General features: G+C 40.3%; 2 protein-coding genes across 34 annotated transcripts in view; both read right to left on the bottom strand.

Moving 5' to 3' along the window:
• Positions 1–1,435: 1,435 nt before the first annotated feature.
• On the bottom strand, positions 1,436–17,351 carry ubp1 (upstream binding protein 1). Its single transcript, XM_017695814.2, has 16 exons — positions 16,535–17,351; positions 12,214–12,365; positions 12,038–12,114; positions 10,953–11,058; positions 10,740–10,846; positions 9,929–10,081; positions 9,686–9,796; positions 8,516–8,629; positions 7,888–7,994; positions 7,521–7,575; positions 7,317–7,410; positions 6,791–6,881; positions 6,564–6,685; positions 3,574–3,716; positions 3,232–3,283; positions 1,436–3,147 (listed from the first exon to the last, which is right to left on the bottom strand). Exons 1-16 carry the CDS (start codon positions 16,648–16,650, stop codon positions 3,110–3,112), a joined length of 1,638 nt encoding a protein of 545 aa, XP_017551303.1. The 5' UTR covers positions 16,651–17,351; the 3' UTR covers positions 1,436–3,109.
• A 1,803-nt stretch (positions 17,352–19,154) lies between these two features.
• clasp2 (cytoplasmic linker associated protein 2) overlaps positions 19,155–23,691 on the bottom strand; it is a 53,423-nt gene continuing 48,886 nt past the window's right edge. For 21 of the 33 annotated variants that reach the window (XM_017695678.2, XM_037535329.1, XM_017695668.2 and 18 more), the window contains 8 exons: positions 22,828–22,934; positions 22,568–22,718; positions 21,962–22,166; positions 21,469–21,665; positions 21,254–21,382; positions 20,911–21,117; positions 20,693–20,809; positions 19,155–20,364 (listed from right to left, as the gene is read on the bottom strand). In XM_017695678.2, coding sequence (XP_017551167.1) covers positions 20,275–20,364; positions 20,693–20,809; positions 20,911–21,117; positions 21,254–21,382; positions 21,469–21,665; positions 21,962–22,166; positions 22,568–22,718; positions 22,828–22,934 — 1,203 coding nt within the window. In that variant the 3' untranslated portion in view covers positions 19,155–20,274. The remainder of the gene's footprint in view (positions 20,365–20,692; positions 20,810–20,910; positions 21,118–21,253; positions 21,383–21,468; positions 21,666–21,961; positions 22,167–22,567; positions 22,719–22,827; positions 22,935–23,691) is intronic. The other 12 variants (XM_017695598.2, XM_017695706.2, XM_037535333.1 and 9 more) reach the window with 1 other exon arrangement.

Genomic DNA, 23,691 nt, shown 5'->3' with positions numbered 1-23,691 from the left:
TCAGTTTATCCAGATAACTTGAGCTTGAGAAGTCAAGCCTTTCCAATAGGACATAAGCTGAGGGAATTCTTATTGGACAGTCCTCTTGTCCTTTTGGTCTGGCTAACTGAGAAATCCGGCTTTGCATGAATTTGTATCACAATGAGTTTTTTTTGTTAAGGACGCTTCAAGAACCTCCTAAAAATCAGACGAGTATTAAATCAGAGATTTAAGACGTCTGCATGACATAATGGTGGCTCTGCTGGCTGCTTATTACAATGACAGTATTTTCAGTATATTTTGTTATTCTCTACATACATACATTTCTTTCTTAAGAGAACAGAAACACACTTTTATGTATTTTTCTCTCCAAGCTTAAACTTTGTTTATTGAGGACATTCCATTGTTGGAGATGCATACAATTTCAACATTTTTTGACTTAATATATTATTAAAATATTGATACACATCTGTCCTCATCTGACCTGTGATAACGTTTCTCCTCTAAGCTTGGCATTAGGTAACTTGCCTTTTTTACCCCAGATAAAATTTCACATGATATATTTCACTTTAATCTGGTATATATAAGGATGACTTGGCTCACTACAAACGAGTTTCCTCTCTTCTCATGTGCATGATGGGTTGTTTGGCCTCCAGTGCCTTATTACTTGCAAAAAAGGCAGAAAATACAACAGGAAAAATGCACTAATTGTAAATATTGAATTTGGTTTTTAGCTCTACAATAACACATGTATCTAAAGCAGTTTTATAATGGATTTGAAGACTATAATCTGAGCAGCAACTGAGTGCCACTTACAGACTGCTGTAAATAAGTCTGAGCAGAAAGTTTATAGAAATTACTTGCATGCAAATATGGCAAAATTGCACTCTAACCTGTAAAATACTGTCTGAATTTACGATTCACACTCTAAGACAACCTCTGCTAAGCATCTTACAGCTGTATAATCCAACACTTTCTCATGATGGTAACAGCAAATATGGTTACAATTATTGTCAAGATCTTTAGGAACGCACCATTTGTCCAAACACACAGCATGGCGAATAGAATGGGATGTTCTAGACAGGTATAAAGCCCACCTGGCTGGGGAACTACTCTGAAATGATGGAGCACCATTTTTTCGGACCAAATTAATGTCTGTTATCTAGAACTAATCATCTAACATCTTAATGAAATAAAAATTTCAGAGCAGTGTTCCAACAGTTTAAACAATCTCCAGGAGAGTAGAGGTTGTTGCACTGCAAAGGGGCACAAACTATTAATACACTTGATTTCAGAAAAAAAACAGGACATGCATTGTCTACAAACATTTGTAAGCAACATAAACCACATAATATTACTGAATAGAGCTAAACAATGATTCATGTTTTGTTGCCTCACTGAGCAAAACAGACAGCATCTTGTATGATGGGCAGTGGAACACAAGCCACAAGTAAGGTTTGTATTAAAATTATTTTATTTCTGGTACAGGCATGAAGTGTGTACATCCCAGCATCCTCCAGTAAAAGAGAAGCTTCGTTCAGACACAGTGATATGGAAGTACCATAACTGTTGTCATAGAAACACAGGACAGTCCACATGATCCACAGAGGACGAGAGCATTTAGTCATCAAATCAACGTCTTATTTCAATAGTTGCCCTCTGTACAGAAGCGTGGAGGGTGGGTAAACACAGCCTACACCCTCTTCTGATCAAGCGTAGTACATCAGCACATCCAACAGAGAGGAACTCTTGTATGTTCATGTCAGTGCAGACTTGGTCATTCTTCTTATACAGAATTAACGAGGGCAACATTCCTGCCCTCCATGCTTAGTGGCAAACAAACGCAGTACATGCCAAAGCACAGCTGCCTGATGCTGAACTACTGAGATAACCAATCATATTGGTCTCTGTTGAAGAAAAGAAACCAAATAAAAAGGAATCACACAGAGCCTGCCCTGCTTGGCCGCTGCTTGGCTACATATAGCTGCAGCATGTCACTTACAGACACTTATAGGGCCTCTGGACAGAATCTCCACCTTTATCTCAAGGGAAGGTAACAGAAGTATTTATATAACAGACGTCTGTAGTTCTATCTGCTTAACATATTATTCAATTATTCCCTGCCTTCTATTACAGCTTTAGACACTGAACAAAAAGGAGCAAAATATATATATATCATGCCAACTTCTGACAAGTCATTGCAAGAGCGAGGACTAAAAAGTTGACTCATTTCATTTGGCTGCTTAATTCAACCCAAAGAAATGCAAACTAAAAATGCCACAAGTCCTCAAAAGCTACTGTGTAACAGAATCTAGTAAACAGTTCTTTATGGCACCAGAGATGATTGGTCTTGGTAAGAGACGCAGACAAAGCAGCATCATTGTTTACAAGTTTACTTAAAAATAAAAAGAACTGGAAATGTTGCCCAAACTTTGCGTCTCCACAAGTGGATAATGAGCTACAGGTGATCACACTCACACAGGAATCATTTCATCTGTGCAGACACAAAAGGTGTCCTGCGTCAGAAAAACAAAACAAAACAAAAAAAAAGGTAAAAAGTGCAGTCCTTTTTTGATGCACATCTATGTCAGGCAATCAAACAGCACAGCCACTATTACAGACATGGTAAACTATTCAAGTGGAGACTGTACTGTCACCAAACTATAAAGCGACGGCAGCTTTTTGTCCCATCTGTGGACTGTCCAGCCACAGAGTTTGGAAACAGCCCTGTCAATCAGGACCATACATAAACACCTGCTCATGTGGAAGGTTTCAGAGTGGTCTGTTTTTTTTTGACCCTTCCTTCTATCTTTCTCATTACATCTTAAAAACACACACTCATGCTTCAGAGCCCCACCTCCTTTCTCTCTCTCACACGCACACACACACACTATCATCAGGTTAAGTGTTTTCAATATGAAACAATGTACTCGCTTAAGTCAGATTCTAACAGTTAGGAGGCCTTAGCCAACCTCTGCTCGGTCTCTCTTTCTTGCCTCAGACATGGGGAGAGAGAGACAGAGAGATGGAGAAAGAGAAGGATGGAGGGAGCATGATCAGTGCTCAAGAACGGCAGTGAGGAACCTCAGTGACGTCATCGTATCGCCTTCAGTTTATTCTCCCGCTGTAACTACTTTAGAACCAGATGGAATCCATCGCTTGTATCATCTATCAGGGAACACAGGAGCAGATAACAGAGTTAGACTGTGTGTATGAAGTCGAGAACCTTCATATAAAAGATCAACTCATTACCTTTTAATGTACTGACAGTGAAGCAGCTCTCATCAGGGAAATTAGAAACCATCTGCAAGATAGGTAACACACATCAACTTTACTGTACATTGGAACTGCTCATAAGAAGTGCAGTCAGGAAAAAACATTTTTCATCAATGCTAAGCTACATAAGGTGTGAGTGGGCTCCTAAGTCATATTATGCAAATGTACATGCAAAACATTAGCAGGTCAGGCATCATTTAACCATTGTCTGATAACAGGAGAGGGAGAGAGAGAGCACATGTTAGCTACTTTAAATGGTTTACATGCATCATGTGCAAGTATATATGTATGTATGTACATGTATGCATACATGTATACCTGGTCACTGAGCAGTATGTGAATTCCTGTAGGCCCCTGCCTGTAGACTTGATTAATGTGGGTTAGAGGCAGGCTTAACACATTGGATATTTTTCTGGTGAGCTCACAAGCGGTCATCTCCTCGAGGTATAGCGCATGGTAGACTACAAACAAACAAAAAAATCCAAATTATTTTCATTGAGAAAAAAAAAATACAGTATATAGTATCTCTCTGATAATAGCCTGAACAAGAAAAAAAAACAAACAACAAAAAAAACAGGATGTGAATGACTGTGCCAAAGCCTTTAAGCTGAAATAAAGATTTTGCCTACATACAGATGGGTGACAAATTAAAGGAAAACCCAACATAGTTGTCTTAGTAAGGTACTGGGTCACCATGAGCTGCATAGATTCTACAAGTCTCTGGAAAATTGTACAGAGGAAAGAAACACCATTTGTCAAAAAGATCACCTGACGTTTCGGTGATGGTGGTAGTGAACATGACCAAAATTTATCAAAGGTCATAATATATGATTTACATCATTTTCATACTTATCAAACCATTCAGTGACCCCTTATGCTCTGTGGATGCGAACCACTCCCACTAGGATAGAAATCTTTCATCATAGCATAAAGATGATTGGTCAGAATCACTTTGCCTTAATTTGCAGTGACTCTTCCCTCTAAGGCCCTTGTGTCAAAAACAAGTCAGGTCCTATCTGGCCCGTAAAATTATTTCAATTTTATATTAACATTCGCATGGTTCACCATAAGCTGCACTCCAATCCCCAGCATGCACCTAATCATAATTTGCACTCCGACCTCCTTACCCCCAACAATAATCTATGGCACATCAGTTACACCACCAAAAAAAAAAAAAAGTCAGGAGGCTAAGCAAATAGGCAGGTTTACAAGAAGTACTTTCTAGGGACACAAATTAAGTTATCTGTAACTAATGTAGTCTACTGTTTTATATATAACAATTTATTTTTGTTTAAAAATATTTATGAATGGTTTAAGTATTCAGTGCTTTATTTGCGGTTGCAGTTTTGGCATATTTTGAAAAAACAAAGGGCCAGTTCAGGTCATAGCAAAATGTTCATTAAAAATTAAATAAAAAATTTAAAAAATCTCTGTAAAAACATGGGAGTTTGCATTTGTCTTCGTAATGAGGGGTGTACACACTGCAACCATACTGTAATATCCCTCTCTATGCATTTGTTGATGCAACTGTGTTGCTGCCAAGTATGGGTTGCAAAAGTATTCAGCCCCCTTGAACTTTTCAACCTTTTGCCACATTTCAGGCTTCAAACATAAAGATATGAAATTGACATTTTTTGTGAAGAGTCAACAACAAGTGGGACACAATCGTGAAGTGGAACGAAATTTGTTGGATGTTTTAAACTTTTTTTAGAAATAAAAAACTGAAAAGTGGGGCGTGCAATATTATTCAGCCCCCTTGCTTTAATACTTTGTAGCGCCACCTTTTGCTGTGATTACAGCTGCAAGTGGCTTGGGGTACGTCTCTGTCAGTCTTGCACATCGAGAGACTGAAATTTTTGCCCATTCTTCCTTGCAAAACAGCTCGAGCTCAGTGAAGTTGGATGGAGAGCGTTTGTGAACAGCAGTTTTCAGCTCTTTCCACAAATTCTCGATTGGATTCAGGTCTGGACTTTGACTTGGCCATTCTAACACCTGGATACGTTTATTTGTGAACCATTCCATTGTAGATGTTGCTTTATGTTTTGGATCATTGTCTTGTTGGAAGATAAATCTCCGTCCCAGTCTCAGGTCTTTTGCAGACTCCAACAGGTTTTCTTCCAGAATGGTCCTGTATTTGGCTCCATCCATCTTCCCATCAATATTAACCATCTTCCCTGTCCCTGCTGAAGAAAAGCAGGCCCAAACCATGATGCTGCCACCACCATGTTTGACAGTGGGGATGGTGTGTTCAGGGTGATGAGCTGTATTGCTTTTACGCCAAACATAAGTTCGATTTTGGTTTCATCTGACCAGAGCACCTTCTTCCACATGTTTGGTGTGTCTCCCAGGTGGCTTGTGGCAAACATTAAATGAGACTTTTTATGGATATCTTTGAGAAATGGCTTTTTCTTGCCACTCTTCCATAAAGCCCAGATTTGTGCAGTGTACCACTGATCGTTGTCCTATGGACAAAGTCTCCCACCTCAGCTGTAGATCTCTGCAGTTCATCCAGAGTGATCATGGGCCTCTTGGCTGCATCTATGATCAGTCTTCTCCTTGTTTGAGCTGAAAGTTTAGAGGGACGGCCGGGTCTTGGTAGATTTGCAGTGGTCTGATGCTCCTTCCATTTCAATATGATCGCTTGCACAGTGCTCCTTGAGATGTTTAAAGCTTGGGAAATCTTTTTCTATCCAAATCCGGCTTTAAACCTCTCCACAACAGTATCTCGGACCTGCCTGGTGTGTTCCTTGGTCTTCATGATGCTCTCTGCGCTTTAAACAGAACTCTGAGACTATCACAGAGCAGGTGCATTTATACGGAGACTTGATTACACACAGGTGGATTCTATTTATCATCATCAGTCATTTAGGTCAACACTGGATCATTCAGAGATCCTCACTGAACTTCTGGAGTGAGTTTGCTGCACTGAAAGTAAAGGGGCCGAATAATATTGCACGCCCCACTTTTCAGTTTTTTATTTCTAAAAAAAGTTTAAAATATCCAATAAATTTCGTTCCACTTCACAATTGTGTCCCACTTGTTGTTGATTCTTCACAAAAAATTACAATTTCATATCTTTATGTTTGAAGCCTGAAATGTGGCAAAAGGTTGAAAAGTTCAAGGGGGCTGAATACTTTTGCAACCCACTGTATATATATATATATATTATATATATATATATATATATATATATATATATACACACACACACACACACACACACACACACACACAGTATAAACAGTATTACAAGCGTTCATTCATGTAGCTAGCCATTGCAGGTTTCTGAGAGGTCAATGGGAGTGTACCATGTATGGCTGTGGGACTGCCATGCTCTCCATTCTTGCTGTGGCAGCGTCTCTCCAGCAGGGGGCTCTCACCGTGAGAAACCTCCTGACAGACGTATACTGTCAGCCGAGGTCGGACCACTCTGTAATCACAGACATACACTTCAAACTAAAGGTTTAAACAATCAGGCTTTATTCTATATATTGATAACCTTTAGCTCACACACAGAGAGCTGTAAAACAATTACCTTGATTTTAGTGCATTGTAAAGGCGGATCCCATCTGCTGGCCCACAGATCTGGACCAAATCTTCACGAGTCAACTTCAGTAAATCAGAACCTATCAAAAGCATGAGAACACAATAACATAGTAACATTATTACTATATACAGCACATTACCACAGCAGCATCACAGTAGTAGTAGGCAGTAGTAGTACTACTACTAATAGTAGTACTACTACTACTACTGCAGTAGTAGCAAACGGCGACTACAAAGACCAAATACTGTTTTCTTCACATACTGAGTGCACAAACAGTGATGCACTACTTGGGGTTTAAATTTATAGGCAAGCTATTTCGCTGCAGGATATTTATCGTTAGCGGGAAGCCATTTGATTTGAGCTTGGCGTCATTAAAACACTGGCAACAAAATGCCAGCTCAAGTTCAGAAATGCCCACAAGCGATAAACAACCAGCGAACTGGGCAACTAGAGGGGAAAAGTCTCTACTGGTGTGGTGTGAACGCAAAGTTAGAGAGAGGCAGAAAGAGAGTACCTGAGAAATGTGTAAAAAGCCGGCTATAGGAGTTGAACCTGTTCTTATGGAGCCACTGCTGCACATCCTGCATAGATGCTGTTGGGCTTAGAGACTTAAAGTAAAAGAAAAAGGAAGGAAGTGTTATGACATTATGATGCATTACAAATGTCACACTGAGACAATGGTATAGTTTATGGAATATTACGTAAAGCCAGTACTAACCTCCATTGCGACATGAGTGGCAGCATCTCCTTGGTGGTTGGGTGAAGACGTTTCACTGTGGAAAAGAAAAAAAAAATTGAAAATTTATGGCAAATCATTTTCATACTGGCTGGAACAAAGATTAACTTATGAGCGTTCAAATAAAGCAACCTTAGCACTAGATATATGGCATCACATGATTAAATGTTTGGATTTGATGTCCCAGTAGCAACCTTCAGTATTGCACTTTTAAGAATTTAATTAATTGTTGGTTCAGAGCCCAAAAGAAACACATTTTCCTCAAAAATGATTAGAAATGCTTAGAAAAATATGTCACGAAAAAGGACAAATCCATGTTAAGTGTATAAGTAAGCTGTGCTCTGGTTACCTGTCAGGTACTGCATTGCTACTGCTGTAGGAGTGTGTGTTAGAGGTAAATGTTGGGGTAGCTGCTGTGTTTGGGTTCACGTAAGCATTCTCGGGCCAAGGAGAACACTGAAGAATGACAAGAACAGAAAGGAAAAAGCCTCATATTTTTCTCCCACTAGTTCATTGTTTCAAAGAAAGCCAACAAGTGCATTAATACAGTTCTTAGCTTTATCATAATTTTTATTGATTATTTATCATTTTTATTGTTATTAATTTTTCATTAAAATTTCCATCATTTCCATAATTTAATTAAATAGAGATTGCCTCTAAACCAGCAATCAGAGTGGTTTCTGAAGATTTCTAATCTCTTGACCTTTTTAGTGTGGAGGATGTTAATCCAACACTGCACTGTCTCCTGAAAAGGGCTTATAACTCTCTGAAGCCATTCTGTACAGACTTCACAACTGATAATGCACAATTTCTGACAGAAACTTCATAGAGAAATGTGACACATTTCACATTTCTCTATGAAGTACTGTTTAAATACATGCCTCACATGCCTCTATTTACTGTTCACAAATGTCAGAAAGGACACTGCAATTTGACTCCTCAGAGGTATGAAAGAAAGTGCATGTCTGTGTGCTTACACTGCCTCTTTTGCTCTTGGCTGTGGAGTCTCCACAATCTGCAGGCAGTGTGCGCTTACTTGACTTCTTCAGCTCTTGCTCCACAGCCTCCTCCATCACTGGCTCCAGACGAGTCTACATTTTCAAATAGAACAGAAAACTAATTATTAGCATGCAGGGTTGGAGGCATTACTTAAAAAAATTTATTCTTCTACAGATAACTGATTACATGTTAAAAACTTTAATATGTAACATAATCAAAAGATTACTATATTACAGCAACAATCTGACTACTTTAGTTACTTAGTGACCAGTTGGGTTTTTAAAGTCATTAACTCTTATGTTAATCACACTCTGTGGTGTTGATATTTTTGTTACTTAGTGGGGTGGTGGACCCACCTCACCTCAAAAAAAAAAAAAAAGCAGCAATAACAATTTATGCAAAAATATCAGATGTTTCAAATATAAGTGGCCAGCATAGGGTTCTCCTGTACCAGCTGGAGCCAGTCAGCAGCCTGTCCATGTTGCCCATCCTTACGCACACACATGCCCACACACTAACAGCAGGCCAGGTAGGAGAAGAAGAAAGTGAAGGGACAAGGCACCTCCTCACTTTTAGTTAAACAAAGACGAGCTCAAACAAATTTACATAAAATGTGTTTAATCAAAGCAAAACAGGACAAATACACTGCCAAAGCTAGACTACTGTAGTTAGGAGGCTTTAAATCTCAGAGACATTACTGTGATAACTATTCAGCTAGCCTAATGCACTGTACCATCCATGATCCAACTAAATAAAAAAATTTAACTGCTGTCCTTGCATTTAACACAGGGCCTACCACGGTGAGTAAAAGCACATCAACTTCCCACCATAAAGGATTAGCTGCAGAACTCAAATCGCCACAGAATCTTTGCAGTAACTGTAACTGTGTTACTGTACTGTTTTCTTTACCACGGTCAACTTTAACTAGCTTATTATAGCTATGTAAGTAGAAGCCTATGCTAGAAACAAGCACCGCTCAGCTAAGTTCCCACATCAGGAGAAACAGTAGCACAGGCACAAAATGTTTTACCTTTTTTTGTATCCTGATTAAACACACTTTCATATATTCTGTTACTACCCAACACTGTCAGCGTGCACACACTCACACACAAATAACAGAAACCAGTCAAACACAGGAAACTGCTTGCCTCTGACAGAATGGTAGTATCATAGGAGGGTTGGTATTTTTCCTTCTCCTGTGCACTCCTTTTCTCCATCTTCTCTCTGTCAGTCTTCTGCTTGCGGTCTGCTCCCTTTGGCTAAACACAGAGATGCCAAACAATTCTCAGTCTTACACAAGTTTCCTTTAAGGCCAATTGATACAAAAACACTGGGGGATAAAGAAGTCATTGAAAAGCTTTCAAAAACTTTGTATGTGTTATTACTGTTACCTTGAACACTTTGATCTGGCAGCTGGCTGAGTGCAGGTGTTGTGTGTACTCTCCGTTCTCGTCCTGTGTGAAGGTGTCTATCTGGATGCGGAACGGTACGCCCTTCTCACCACCATGTTTTCGTGGGGTGAACTCTGTACTGATGCAGTGCACCTAATACAGCAGCCACAAATACACAACAGTATGGTTACACAGGCCCGTCACAATTAACATGCTAGCTTTCACAATTATACGTTGCAACAAACAATGTGAATTGGGTGCATTTTCATTCATTAGGTTGAGGCAAATGCAAATAAATAAAAAAGCAGAAAGTGCAAATATTGAGACAAAACCTCTGACTTGGTGCCATAACACCTTTAAAAGGCAGCAGAGCAAAATGTTCATTGACATCAATGTTTATCATCGTTTGTCATCAGTTACTGAGCTACTACGTATCAACAGCTAATTAGTCGGTCTGACTTCTGTAGACTGGTAATTAATTAGTTGATCAAATATTAAATTGTTAATTGCAATTATTATATGATGAGCTGAAAGACAAAGGAAAAAAGTTGCTTCTACCATCTATAATGAAGGTAAACCAAAAGTCAAACAAGTCAAAAGCATGACATTCTGTCCCATATAGACATAGATTCCCATGGAATTGCCTTTTGTTATGGTACAGAGTGAGTGTTGCACCTTTTTCTTGACAATTAATCATGAGCCAAAATTTCATGATCACAACATGTCCACTTTCACCATAGACCAAAACAGTTTCAAAGACTGCACAATTTATGAAGACGTGTGTTCTAGTGAGAATCAGAACATATTTTACCTGTACAAATACAGACGCACGCTTGGAGACGTCCCACAAGAACTCAACAGCATTTAGCTGGGAGCCATGGGTTCGGGGTTCAGTTATACCTACACACATGGGGATATCTACACCAAATGCAAAATACATACAGTGATCAATGTTTTCACTGACATTAGGCCATGTTTAACAAATTCAAGGCCACAGCACAGTAAGCTCAAAAAATATTTTTACCGATGTCGAGGAGACGGTCGTTAGGACGATTCCACTTCCAACCCTCCAGCTGCTGATGCTCCATATACTGCAGTCTCCGGTCATGAAACACTACTCTGACTATACTCTACACACACACACAAAAGAATGAATATAAATGTATAATCATTACAGACAAAACACCAGGCCTCATCACAGAAAGCATTTAAAACATGACTGTAAAACATGAAAACATAACATGATGGATATTTAGCAAAAGGACTCATATGATCGTTTATATAATGATCTGGGGCCTGACATTTACACAGTGTATGAATCTATATAAAACAACAAAACTAAAAACTGGACCAAAAAAGTGGAAAATATGGGAATGCCACTTTAAAACTGTCTAAATAAAATATGGCTTCTTGTATTATTTGTAAAGCTAAGCTCATCTGTCACAAAAGTATGACTGTATTTATGACCATCTAGAGAAAATGCACAGCATTTACAGCAGAAAATGGCAAAAGTTCAGCATGGTGAGTAACTACTAAAAGCTTAATTTTAAAAAATGTTAGAGTTAAATAATGAGTAAAAATGAGCAGATAAAGATGGAAAAAAGTAAAAATGTGGAGAGATTAAAATTGCAAGGTCATTGCTTTTCAGTTAACAGTTAAGAAAATACAAACAACATGCTGGCAGAAAGGATGAACTGCTATTTGTCTAAACTGCCAGAATACATTCACAACTGTACAGATGTTATTTTATCTCAATTTTCACCTCACATTTACAACAAAACAGCATTTTAGGTCACTGAAAATAGCTTATGGAAAATGCTCTCCAGGAATGAGAGTTCTAGAACACTTTTTATGTAAACGGCTAAAATGCATATACAATAATACTAATTTGTAAGGCTGTTTTTCACATTTTCTTTCATTTACTTTGGTAGAGATTGAAAATATAGCAAAGATGTAACTTCATCATCGTGTGTATTCTGACAGTTTCTGAAGTTTAATAAGTTGAAACTGACACACTGCAACAAGAACTTTGAGTGCACTGATTTTCACATTTCACATACTGCGCTGCAGTTATTCCAATCAAAGAGGACCTTATAATTGTAATTATACCTTCACAGTCTTGTTGTTCAGTTCTGGCACTTCCCCCTTCTTCCTGTTATCTAGGAGACGCATCTCATAAGACTGGCCTAAATGGTTAGCAAAAAGCAGATGTTTCCATTGTGAATACATGTCATCTCAAAATCAGCAACTGCAACATGTATAGCACACAGATTGAGACTCTTTACCTTGGTTCAGGTAGGTGACTGTCTCCTCATGCAGTTTAACAGCAGGGGAGGTGGCAGTACATAGAACATACTGAAAGGGAGGATTCTTACTGTCTGACTCAACAGGAACACTTCCATCCTCCTGCTTAAAGATGGGCAGAGCCAGCACATCACTAGAGAGAGATAGAGATAGAGATAGAGAGAGAGAGAGAACTTTGTCTGTACAGCACTCATGTGAACAAGCCAAACACAGTCCCTTTCTGTCATAGTCACTATGGAAACAGTTGTCACAGAGACCAGCACTGGGGAACCCCCTCATTCCTTTAGGCATCTAAAACCACTCACACACACTTTTTTTTCCAACCTACTAAACCACAAAGGTAAAAAAAAAAAAAAAAAACACACACACACACACACACACACACACACACACACACACAACACTTGATGTCTACCAGACTACAAGTGAAGCAGAGAGGACGCAGTGTCCCTGCAGAGTCCTATACACTGACACCAATACTGCTGTTTTGACTATCACAGGTTCCTGAATGACAAGGCATAGAAAAGTTATTTTAAATTACAAACTGATTGTAGATGGGACTAAAATTAGAAATGAGTGTGAGGTGCTATACATGAGAACATTCACAGACCGCAAAGGATAGTTGGACTACTCAAAAAATGCTGACAGCCCACAAATTCTGGAATAGGCATGGTTATTGGCATGCAGATGGTGACAAGAATGCTTGGATACTTAAAATGCATGCTAAATAACATGGTATTTTTGACACTAGAATTTAAACAATCTTTTCAGTATTATAAAAGCATAATTTCATTACACGGCCCTAGTGCACACTCACAGTCTTGCATGTCAATCTTTACAGGCAACAAAGGCCACTCTAGAATCAAACTAATGTCCAAAGCTGGGATGTGCAATCTAACTAAAGTCAGCTGTAAAAACTGGTCTTGCTTGTTTATTGTATATCACATTGCAAAGGAAGTTAATAAAAATATTAGCCCTGCACAGTCATCTTCATGTGTGCAAGTGAGAATATATAAATAAAGATTCTCTGGTAATTGTATCTTTGATATAAGAAAAAAGAAAACATTCTGATCAGATAATCTATCAATGCTGTTTTTTTTTTTTGGTAAATACAAAGGCATGATTTTGCTTTATGTGTGTTTCACCATTATCACCGTCATGTATTTGTAGCTGGTGTGCGAGTTGTGCATCATCCTATGCTTACTCTTTACTTATATTTTTAGTATTTTAGTATCAAATAGAGTAAATAGGGAGGCTGATATAAATCATATGGTCACTGTCTGAACAAAACCACATAGCTTGAAAGTGGTAGCTTTGCAGGAGCAAGGAAACAAATTGTTAATTTGTAATGGAAGTTAATGCAACAGGATTTCTGAATCATTTCTATTGGTTCATTCATCATGGCTTTTAAAACAAAGCACAAGTTAACTGGAGTTTTCAGAACATGCAAAAAAGTGAAAAATGATAAGATTCGGGTATGACAGTAATGACAAAACTAACAGAGATGTACAATATCATAATCATATTGGTAGATTTAAAACATTGCATCAGACAGATGTTTAGATTTGACTGATATTTCATACCAATTTTTGGCGATATGATTTATGTACTCTAGAAGAGGAGAATGATTAGTTGGCGCCAGGCTATGGTGCTAAAATATAGGCATTTTATTTATTTTACTGCACTGTCACCACCTATAAGCGTTCTACATCTGTAATGCTACTCCAAGTGGATTTAATCCCAATTCCTACATTTTGTAAGTGTTTATATGTTCCAAAAAAAAAAAAACCCAGCATCAGCCTACAATTTCAATCTAAGGCATGCACAGCAGTGATAGCACTACCGCCCAGGAAGCTGCCTGTGCTCTCTGAAACCTGAGCAGCCACTAGTGTAATATTCTGTTCCACGGTTACTTCTTCCACAGACCAGTCTGACCACCGGTTAGATAATCGGTCTTGTGATATCACTCACCCCTGCACTAGAATATCACAATACTTAACGCTTTGGGCACAGTATTAACTCATACACAGCAAGAGAATGTTCAATGCACTGATACACTAGTTGAGATATTGCGCATATATTCAGTGGGGATTTGACATGTGTATGTTCAGTGAGGACACCTGTCAAATGCCAACACAAGCCTGGTGTTAACACCCCAATGCTAATTGCAATAACATTGCCAAGGACCAGTTCTCATTTCCTCCTTTAACGTCAACCTCATGGCAGATATTACCCAATGCAGCATAAACACTGTAGGAGGACACCAGTGGCTGTGGTCTCACAGGGTGGATTACCAAGAAACTTGATAACAGAGAACGAAAGCGTGAGAAATGTACCCGTCCGACATTTCTTTAACTTTTAATGGGTAGCCACTGTAGATTGTGTTTGCTCACCGTTTCATAACTTGGAGCAAATGTAAACTCCACCACTGTCTCAACCCTAGAGCGCACCAAAACACACGGTTTGAGTAGGAGATGTAACTGAGCATGTTTTGAGAGAGAGATTTGCTGATACTGATTTTTCCATCATGACCCCAAAACCATGCCAGACCTCAGGGCAGCCATTCCAGGGAAACCTGAGCTGACATGTCTGTGTGTGTGTGTGGCGACTATGCATTTGTGTCAGTCTAGAAATGCAGAGAGTGACTGCACGGTGCCCAGTGCAACCTGGTAACACAGCACTAGAACTACTGATTGGGTTGCAGTGGAGGGCACAGAAAATGACTGCATTACAATTTATGTTGAAGAAAAAAAACATGACATACAGCACCTTGTTTGTTATCTAACTGCTGAACTAGCATGCTATGGCCTTTGAAGCTTTCTTTCTCAATGTGCCCTCAAGCACCACTGATCAACAGCAGCAAAGTTAACTTAATCATGTCTGATTATGACATTACTGACAAGAACGCGGTCACTTCTTATCAAACGGCACGACCATCAGCAGAAGATTACACGCATCAAATCAGCAAAGCTTCGATTCTGACTAACTGCTCAATAAGCACCTAACTAAATTCTTCAAGGTAAGCTGATATGGAGTTGAGCTGGCCAGTGTGAGGGTATTGGTTCAGAGGCTTTTACTCTCAAAGTCATTACTGAGGACTTTCTGTATGATAATCAGAGAAAAAAGATTCTCTTTGAACAGCAAAAGGATGCAGGTGTCATGAAACTGGACGTCCCTGCACAGAAAGAAACCTGTTTCTGTACTGTACAACATGAACAGTCAGACAATGATGATAAACATAGCATAACACAGGGCTGGGCGATGTGACGATCTTTATCGTAACAACTTGCATCACAGTATGCCTCAACAGGCTTTTCTGCACATATCGTGAATATAATAGATATTCAAAAAGGCTTCCCAACTGCGTGTTTGAAAAAAGTGCATAATTAGCCATGCTTTATTGGATTTATCACATCATAGTATGTGAAACACTGAATATAAATCACTGTATTCATAGCTTTTGATAGTATTTGTTTTAATGTAGCACTATTTTGCCTTTTCCAGTTTATGAGCGTCAAAAAATATAGTGACATATCGTGTATTGTGAAAACTTCACGTGGTTTTACATTTTTAACAACATGACAACTCATACGTGGCGTCATATGTGTATGAGAAAAGGTGAAAGAGACGCTGGGCTCCGCATAACTTACTCAAACTTTCTAGAGAAAGAGGACGTCGTTAGTCCTTAGGGCAGTGAAGCTGCAGGAGATGAACCAGTTCATAATAAACCAGTAAGACAGGCTATATATAATATAAAACAGAACTTGCAACCAAATTTTATTTTCATATGAGTGTTACTGGTGGACTTTGTTCAGTGTGAGACCAACTATGTTAACTACATGTAAAAGAAGAACACGCTGTTCCAGGAAGTAAGGCAGATGGCTGTAGGTAACGTCCTTTAGCTAGCTGCAGCACTACGCTCCTAGTTTTGCCAGAATATCTTGTATTGAACAACCTTGTATTAACTCATTAGCCAAGCTGATAGGGTCATTACCATAAGACACACCACCTCTTGCTCACTCGGTTTGTTTACAGTGACTGTTTCGCCAAACAATGAGGAACGAGTGACGAATGTGTACAACCACCGTTGATTAAACTGATCCGTTAAAGCAGATGGCGATTCTGTGCAACGTAGCCACAATGGGAAAGCTAAGCAGCTACAGCCATGGCTTGGCTTCCAGCAGTTCGAACTGGCTAAGAGGCTAGCTAGCGCTTTTCTAGTCACGATTCTTGGCCGTGACGAGTTGAACCTCAAGGGTACGTGACTTTCGGAAAGCTAGCGAGCGGCTTTAGTCCTCTAACCTCATGCTGTAGGCTCCAGCCCCGAGTTCCTGGCCGATCCCAGATAAACTGGCATCGAAGTCGTGGACGAGTCCGGACTCGATCGTAGCATCGTCCATCTTCAGCACCCACGCCATGGCGCCTATATCCTTCTCATCGGGCTCCAGACGGAGGGCCGCCAGCTTCTCTCGCTCTCCGCCGACAAAAAACAGAGAGCTAACGCCACAGAGGTGGCGGGGCTAGCCAAGCTCGTCAGCTGGTTGGCCACCGGCGGTAGGCTAGCCGCTGAGAGTCATAGGGGAATGGGTGACAGTAACGTTAGAGCTGCGGCTGCAGTGAGCCTCGCCATGCAGCTAGCTGAACAAATTTCACAGCAACTTGCCCGGCGGAGATTTTCTTTCGGAAGAGCGAACTGACGCGAGCAGCGCCTTGATCCGCAACTTACTCCAACACGAGATTCGTTACGACCAGCTCACCAGACGAGCCCTCGGCATGCTTTTCTCTTCGAAGAAAATACATCTAACTGGTAAAGAAACCTCCGTTTCCCCGTTACCGACATACATGAAGTGGGAGGACGCTGTTGACAGTCCAGTCAGTGCATCGCATTCACACACGCAATATCCACCCGAGCTGTTATCACTTCACACACAGATTTTAAACACGCTTAAAATGCCCGTCTGTCCACTACCGCCCGAAACCGCTCGCCCAGTTTCATAATGCTGAAAACTAGGCCAGCTCAGATTTAAGGCATCTTTGAAGAAGCCAGAAAACACACGACATCATGGCCTCCTGTCGCCAAACGCATCATGTTCGATCTGGCTAAACTACAAGCGACTCGGTATCCAACCACACAGCTTCTTGCATGGCAACGGAACGTTGCTTGTCCAATGGGAGTCATCCGAACGGGATGTCGTCATCGTCTTCTCCTTGGATCCCAAACGTTCGTCTCATAAAAATCAACCGATCAACCGCAGTTTCTCCACGATAACTGGAAATCACTCGCCGTTTGTAACAGTTAAAACATACACATTTAGCTTTACATGTTTCATAAAATATTTCTCGCTTTTTTACGGAATTAAAATTGCATACATAGTCAGGATGAAGATGCCCCTGCAGATTTGTTTTTTCAATTTTAATGCGTACGAGTCGGTTTTTCGTCGTTTTGAAGGACGAGTGGTGTACAGGGCTGTCGGTTATGATGCCCCTGCATGAAAGACTTGTTTTCGTTTCTAATTCTAAGTCTGTCTGTTTACGATTACTATCGGTTTACACTACATGTAAAACTGTTTCATTCTCCTGCTTAGTGGACATTTTGACCTTTACTTGGTTTTGTTTGCCTTAAACACGTCACCTGTTTTTATGGACTACTGTCCCGATGAAGCTTGTTACTTCATCCCCGTCCTCCACACACACACACACACACAACCAAAATGTTTTTCCATGTAAGCTTTGAATACTTTGATTTCCGCTTCCTATTTACATGTATTTAATAGCAGACACTCTGTGTGCCGCCCAAGTTCACAATCCTATGAATAGCCTTTACAATTTTGCAAACCTGCTACCAGAAGAAAACACTGTCATCGCTGTCCTGATAAAATCGTGTATCGGCAGGAAAAGAGAAAACGTTCTTATCTTTTAAGTTAATATAACAAGATTCTGTTACAAATAATTTTGCACCATTTCTGTCCCATTCATTGTGAACGTGGAGCAGGCAAAACACTATCAAAGTGAAGGCAGTGGTGCTCCAAGACCAGAACTGAACTGCACCAGGAAGCTTTTTTTCATTGCTCTATGCTACTTACCTGCAATACATTCACTGACCACTTACCGCTGATGACATCACCAAGAACTCTGGAGCTAAATTTCTCCGACTAAACTTCTCTAACAAAATCATCCACACCTACTGGGGCAAGATTCCCTCAGCCTTGAAATATCCTTTCATCGTTACTCAGTATAGCTGTGTCCTCCTCTTCCTAGTGCACCTATGGTCAATTTTGGACAAGCCAAAATTTGGGTGAAGCTTGTGCATCAAAAGGTGCCACAACACTGCATCATCACTTGTTACAAAACCTTGCATCTCCAAAATGGTAACTTTACTGGTAAAGGATACAATATTCCTTTTGTATAATGCTATTGGAACATTTTTATCCATAAGTACTTCTGGGGAATTTCCATTCCCTATTCGTCTTTACATTTGAACATATATAGATCAATTATCATTTTTAAATTACAAAATGACAAAAATAGAGATGAAGATTTTATTCCAACAGTGACCAAATTCACCTATAATGAAAACTAGTTAATTCAGTCATACAACTACAAATATGAATTGTGTCCAGTTGTGGAGTTTTATTATGCTGTTGTCAATAAATCAGGGGTCAACTACAAATCTTGTGTTCCTCTTTGACTCCAAAACACTTCATTATTTCATTCATTCAAATGCAGGTAAATGACAACAGAAGACTTATGACAGTGCATTATCATATGCATGGAATCAAAGTGGACAGGATGAGGGCATCCGAGGAATCGCCAACCACAGGTAAACAAGTCAGTAACGTTCCGGTATCTTCTGTAAGAACATACAGAAGTTATGTAAGAGGAGGAATTGCAGCACAAGTAAATGAAGGCAAAACAGTTTTGCTCATGTCTGTACATTTTGTCTTTATTTTCATTTCATTGTTAGCATAGCTCTAGAAATGCAGCGGGGAAACAACAGAGGAAACAATTTCCTCACAAGGGGACAAAGAGAGACTACAGGGAGGAGAAAGAGACAACGGTTTTGCCATTTAAATGCGTAAATACATTTCTACAAATTTCCCATCAGAGAAGAATGACACTATGCTACTGAAAATAATCCACGCGCCCTCCGAGCAACACAAAACCTTCTTGAATACTCCTGTTGTGTTATATATAGATACATATTGCCTATGTAAATCAGTCATGTCTGGCTTCGCAGAACAACTGTGATGCGTCTTGGACGTGAGAATGGGTTGCCGGACCTGTTAAGCCTTGTAGGCTACCAGATAAAAGGGTTGTTTTTTTTAAATCATGACATGCATATAGCCAAGCAAAATATGCCATATAAATAGAGCAAGCTGGACCAACTGCTCAGTGTTACGAAGTGATATGACCATTAATAACCAATAAGGAGCCTTCAGGTTGTTAATGATATTTCTGCTCAGATTCTGGAGTTTTGAGTTGCATCTTACAAATCTGAGTTTTCCCCCAAAAAGCTCTTTGATACAAAAGAAATGATCTTGATATTGTGGAATGACACCCAAAGCCTCCCCTCTCTCCCCCTTATCTCACTGCTGGGATTTCCACAGATAAGTGAACACTAACACACACACACACACACACACACACACACACACACACACACACACACACACACACACACACACACACACACACACTCCCTCCATTATCAGTCAACAAGCTCTACAAAGCCTACCACCAGCGTCAAAGATGGAGCTTCCACAAAGAAAGACACACTCACGCACAAACACAGAAGTTGAATTCTGTTTGGGTGGAAGAGTATCAGACAAGTCCAGTGCTGCCCCACCTGGCTTCAGACTGCAGCAAGAGGGTAAAGTGAAGGCAAGGGATGGCATCCAGAAGTGTAGGTCCATATATGTGAGTGTGTGTGACTGCAAGCCTGTGTCAGTGTATAGCAGTCTGAGTGTTTTGGATGCATGTTAAAAAGCCTGCTAGGGCTCCCTGCCCTCATAAAGTCCTGTGAATGAGTCCTGTGGGCTGAGCTACAGGCCTTGACCTCCCATGTCTGAGGATGGGTCGCTTCCACTCGAGCCGCTCTGAGCACGCTTTATATACAGGTTCAACAGCTTCAACTGCAGAGACAGACAGACAGTGTTTTTCTGTAGACACCATAAACAACTTGCTATTTAACTTCATAACACACTTTTACATGATTTTTTTAAAATTAAAAAATAATGCACTGTGTGTGCTATAAATTAGGAGTGCAACAATTCACAAAATTATTTCTACTCACAGGTTCAGTGTTTGTTTGCTTACATATATAAACATCTGCATGCAACTACTTACAGAATACTGTATGTATAAACATGCGGGTTGTGGGATGTCTGCTATACCTCAGATGCACTAAAGAGTATGCTATATAGTGCAAACCAGGGGAAGGTGTGCATTTTACCAACTTACTTTACTGCCAGACAGTTGGCTGAGGTGAGGTTTAAGATCCTCTCCAATGATGGAATGGATAGCCACCAGGCAGAACACGCAAGCTTTTCGTACGCTGCTCTCAGAGTTATCATAACCCTAGATGACAGAGCAAAATAATTAGAGAAATCCAGGACTCTCCAGAACTCTGCACAACCTTGAAACACTGTGCTATAAATGCCACTTTACTTGGTTCTTACCTGTATGAGCCCAGGGACAATCTCAGGGAGCATCTGGAGCAGGCCGTCCTTGGACAGGCGCTCAATGACTTTGGTGAGCATCTTGATGGCGGCCAGGTTGATGGGGTAGTCTGCAGACTGAATGATGGGGCATAGTACCTTAATGCACTGCTCTGGGCTTATGGAGCTCGCCAGCATTGCTGCGGCCTCTTCCGCTGCCCGGATCACCTACACACATGTGCATACATGATTAAGATTTGATTTCAGATTATATATTACATAAGAAAAGATAGGGGAAACTACATTGTTTCAGTTTAGATGACTTGGGAAACTTTAGCACATAAGATCTGTTTTAAGGGCTGACCTCTTTGTGTGGATCTTTGTGTGCTTCCAAGGTCTTCATGATGGTGAGTTCTGCATAGTTCTTAAAGCGCCACGGCTGCCTGTTTAGAATCTCCTTCAGCACTCGTAGTGCCAATGCACGAATCACATGCTGCAGAAATGTGCGTAAATGACAGAGTAATTAGTTGCAAAATTCAATTCTTTCCTCCCTGCAGAGAACACTATAAGAGTATATACCTCTCCATCCCCCAGAGTTTCCAGTAGCAGCAGGAGAATGGTTTTAAAGTGTTCGTCCCAGACGTGCAGCTGCGTTTCCCTGATCAGCCGCATGAGCTCACAGAGTGCTGCTTTCCTCTCCTCTACCCGCTCACTGTGATTAGAGAGCTCTTTAAGTAGCTCAGCCACCACCTCTGACTGGTCCACATTGCTGTCTGCTGGCACAATTAAATCATCATCTACCGGAGAATCAGAACTCACTTACAGATATAGGAACTCATAAGCCAAGACCCTGAGTGTCCCAACATACTCAAGAGTTACCAAGAGTGACCAATGAAACTGCCAAAATGTCTAAAAAGCTACATGCATGTAAAACTTTCATGAAATGACACTGACAGCAGTAAAAACATTTTTAAAGTATAAAATAAAATATAGAGTGCACCCAAATACACATTAGTTATGTATTCTTGCCCAAAGAGGAATTATTGTACAACACTCATAGGTTTTATCTTACCATCTGTAAGGGACTCTGCATCTTGGTCTAGTGCATCTTTCAGGCTCTTATTAAAGGGGGAAGAGCCAAAGGAAGAGTCGGAGTAACTCCCTGGTTGGTACTCTCTCGTGGGCCGAGGACTAGAGGACAGTAAGGGCATGGTGTTCAGAAGAGAGGTTTTGTTATCCAGAGCTGTCCGACCAGAATCCGTAGTGTCGGGACCACCCTGTACAGACACAAACGTCCATCACTTTATTAATATGGTCCATTGTTGATTGTCAATACCGGTACTCACTCTATACTGTTACTGAAACTTTAACTCTCAGAAGTATCTTACCACAAATCAACTTTACAGTGCTATTCTGAGTTTTTTTAGCAAAGAATATAGCTCCAGATGTTAAAACACAGAAAAGACATCCAATAGAGCATAAAATTATACATGAAAGAGAAAGAAAGAAAATAAAGAAGGGAAAAGCTTTAGTACAAGCTTTTTTTTCTTTAAAAACAAACCTGATGCACAGACTTAGTAAATTGAGTGCAGATCAGTAACACATATCTCTGTCAAGGGGTGGTGGATGTCAGGGCCAAATCTTAAAACTCTTCAATCTTCAATCACTTTACTCTTACCTCTTCTCCTCCATCCCCCTCTCTTTTGCGTGGTGGTTCAGTCATGTCCTCTTGGCTGCGGACACTGAAGTTCTGGATGGCTTGGCTAACCCCACGCAGAGAGCTGTAGATCTCCTCTGAGTTCATATTCTCTGTGTCATAATCAAATGTACTACACAAAAAGATGCAAGATGGGATCAGTGGCCTGTAAACCTGTGAATATGTAAAGATCTACTTTCAGAAAGTCTGTAAACTGAGACTATATGAAAGACAAATGTTACCTAGGTGACGGTGTGTTCTGTGACGTGTTGGTAGGGGATGTTAGAGGGCTAGACCAACTGGCTGGTGATCTTGGTGTGTGTCGTGTCAGAGGGCTACCCACTGGAGCCTACAGGGTCAGCAAAAAGGCATTTAGAATTTCTTTTCAGTATGAAAAGGCCTGCTGTTCTTAAAGTTAACCTAAAATCAAATTTGAATTTTACTTGTGCATGAACTCAATTCATCATTTAAAACAAAAATTCTTGGGACAAAAGAAAACTACATGGACAAAAGTATTGGGACATCTACACATTACAACCAAAGGAGCTTTTAGGAAATCCCATTTTAAATCCCACAGACATGAATATTGAGTGCCCTGACCCCTGTTAAAGCTGCTCTTGGTGGCTATAACAGCTTCCACTTATCTGGGAAGCTTTCTACAAGATTTTGGAGTGTGTCTGTGGGAATTTTTGCTCATTCATCCAGAAGAGCATTTGTGAGGTCAGACACTGATGTTGGACGTGAGGGCCTGGCTCAGTCTCCGTTCTAGTTCTTCTCAAAGGTGTTCGAAGGGGTTGAGGTCAGGGCTCTGTGCACGCCAGTCAAGTTCTTCTACACCAAACTAACCCAACCATGCCCCTTTATGCACTGGGGTCATGCTGGAATAGTAAAGGGCTTTCCCCAAGCTGTTCCCACAAAGTTGTAAGCATACAATTGTACAATCTAAAATGTCTTGGTATACTGAAGTATTAAGATTTCCCTTCACTGGAACTAAGTTCCCTAGGCAAACCCTTTAAAAACAATGCAATCAGGCAGGTAATGTTCTCCTGGCATGCGCAAAGCCCACACTCATCCATCAGACTGTCAGACAGAGAACCGTGATTCAT

Source organism: Pygocentrus nattereri, chromosome 27 (genome assembly GCF_015220715.1).
Source record: "Pygocentrus nattereri isolate fPygNat1 chromosome 27, fPygNat1.pri, whole genome shotgun sequence".
In the NCBI taxonomy this organism is placed as follows: Eukaryota; Metazoa; Chordata; class Actinopteri; order Characiformes; family Serrasalmidae; genus Pygocentrus; species Pygocentrus nattereri.
Note: the sequence above shows the minus strand (reverse complement) of the source record. Positions and strands in the feature narration are given on the sequence as shown.

What these genes read in the sequence shown, in the direction of transcription:
- ubp1 (XM_017695814.2), bottom strand. Translation starts at nt 16,650, where the DNA reads ATGGCGTGGGTGCTGAAGATGGACGATGCTACGATCGAGTCCGGACTC. An exon ending in AGTCACCTACCTGAACCAAG is followed by an intron (nt 12,115 to 12,213) that starts GTAAAGAGTCTC and finishes CTAACCATTTAG; the next exon opens with GCCAGTCTTATGAGATGCGT. An exon ending in GCTTTTTACACATTTCTCAG is followed by an intron (nt 6,882 to 7,316) that starts GTACTCTCTTTC and finishes TGCTTTTGATAG; the next exon opens with GTTCTGATTTACTGAAGTTG.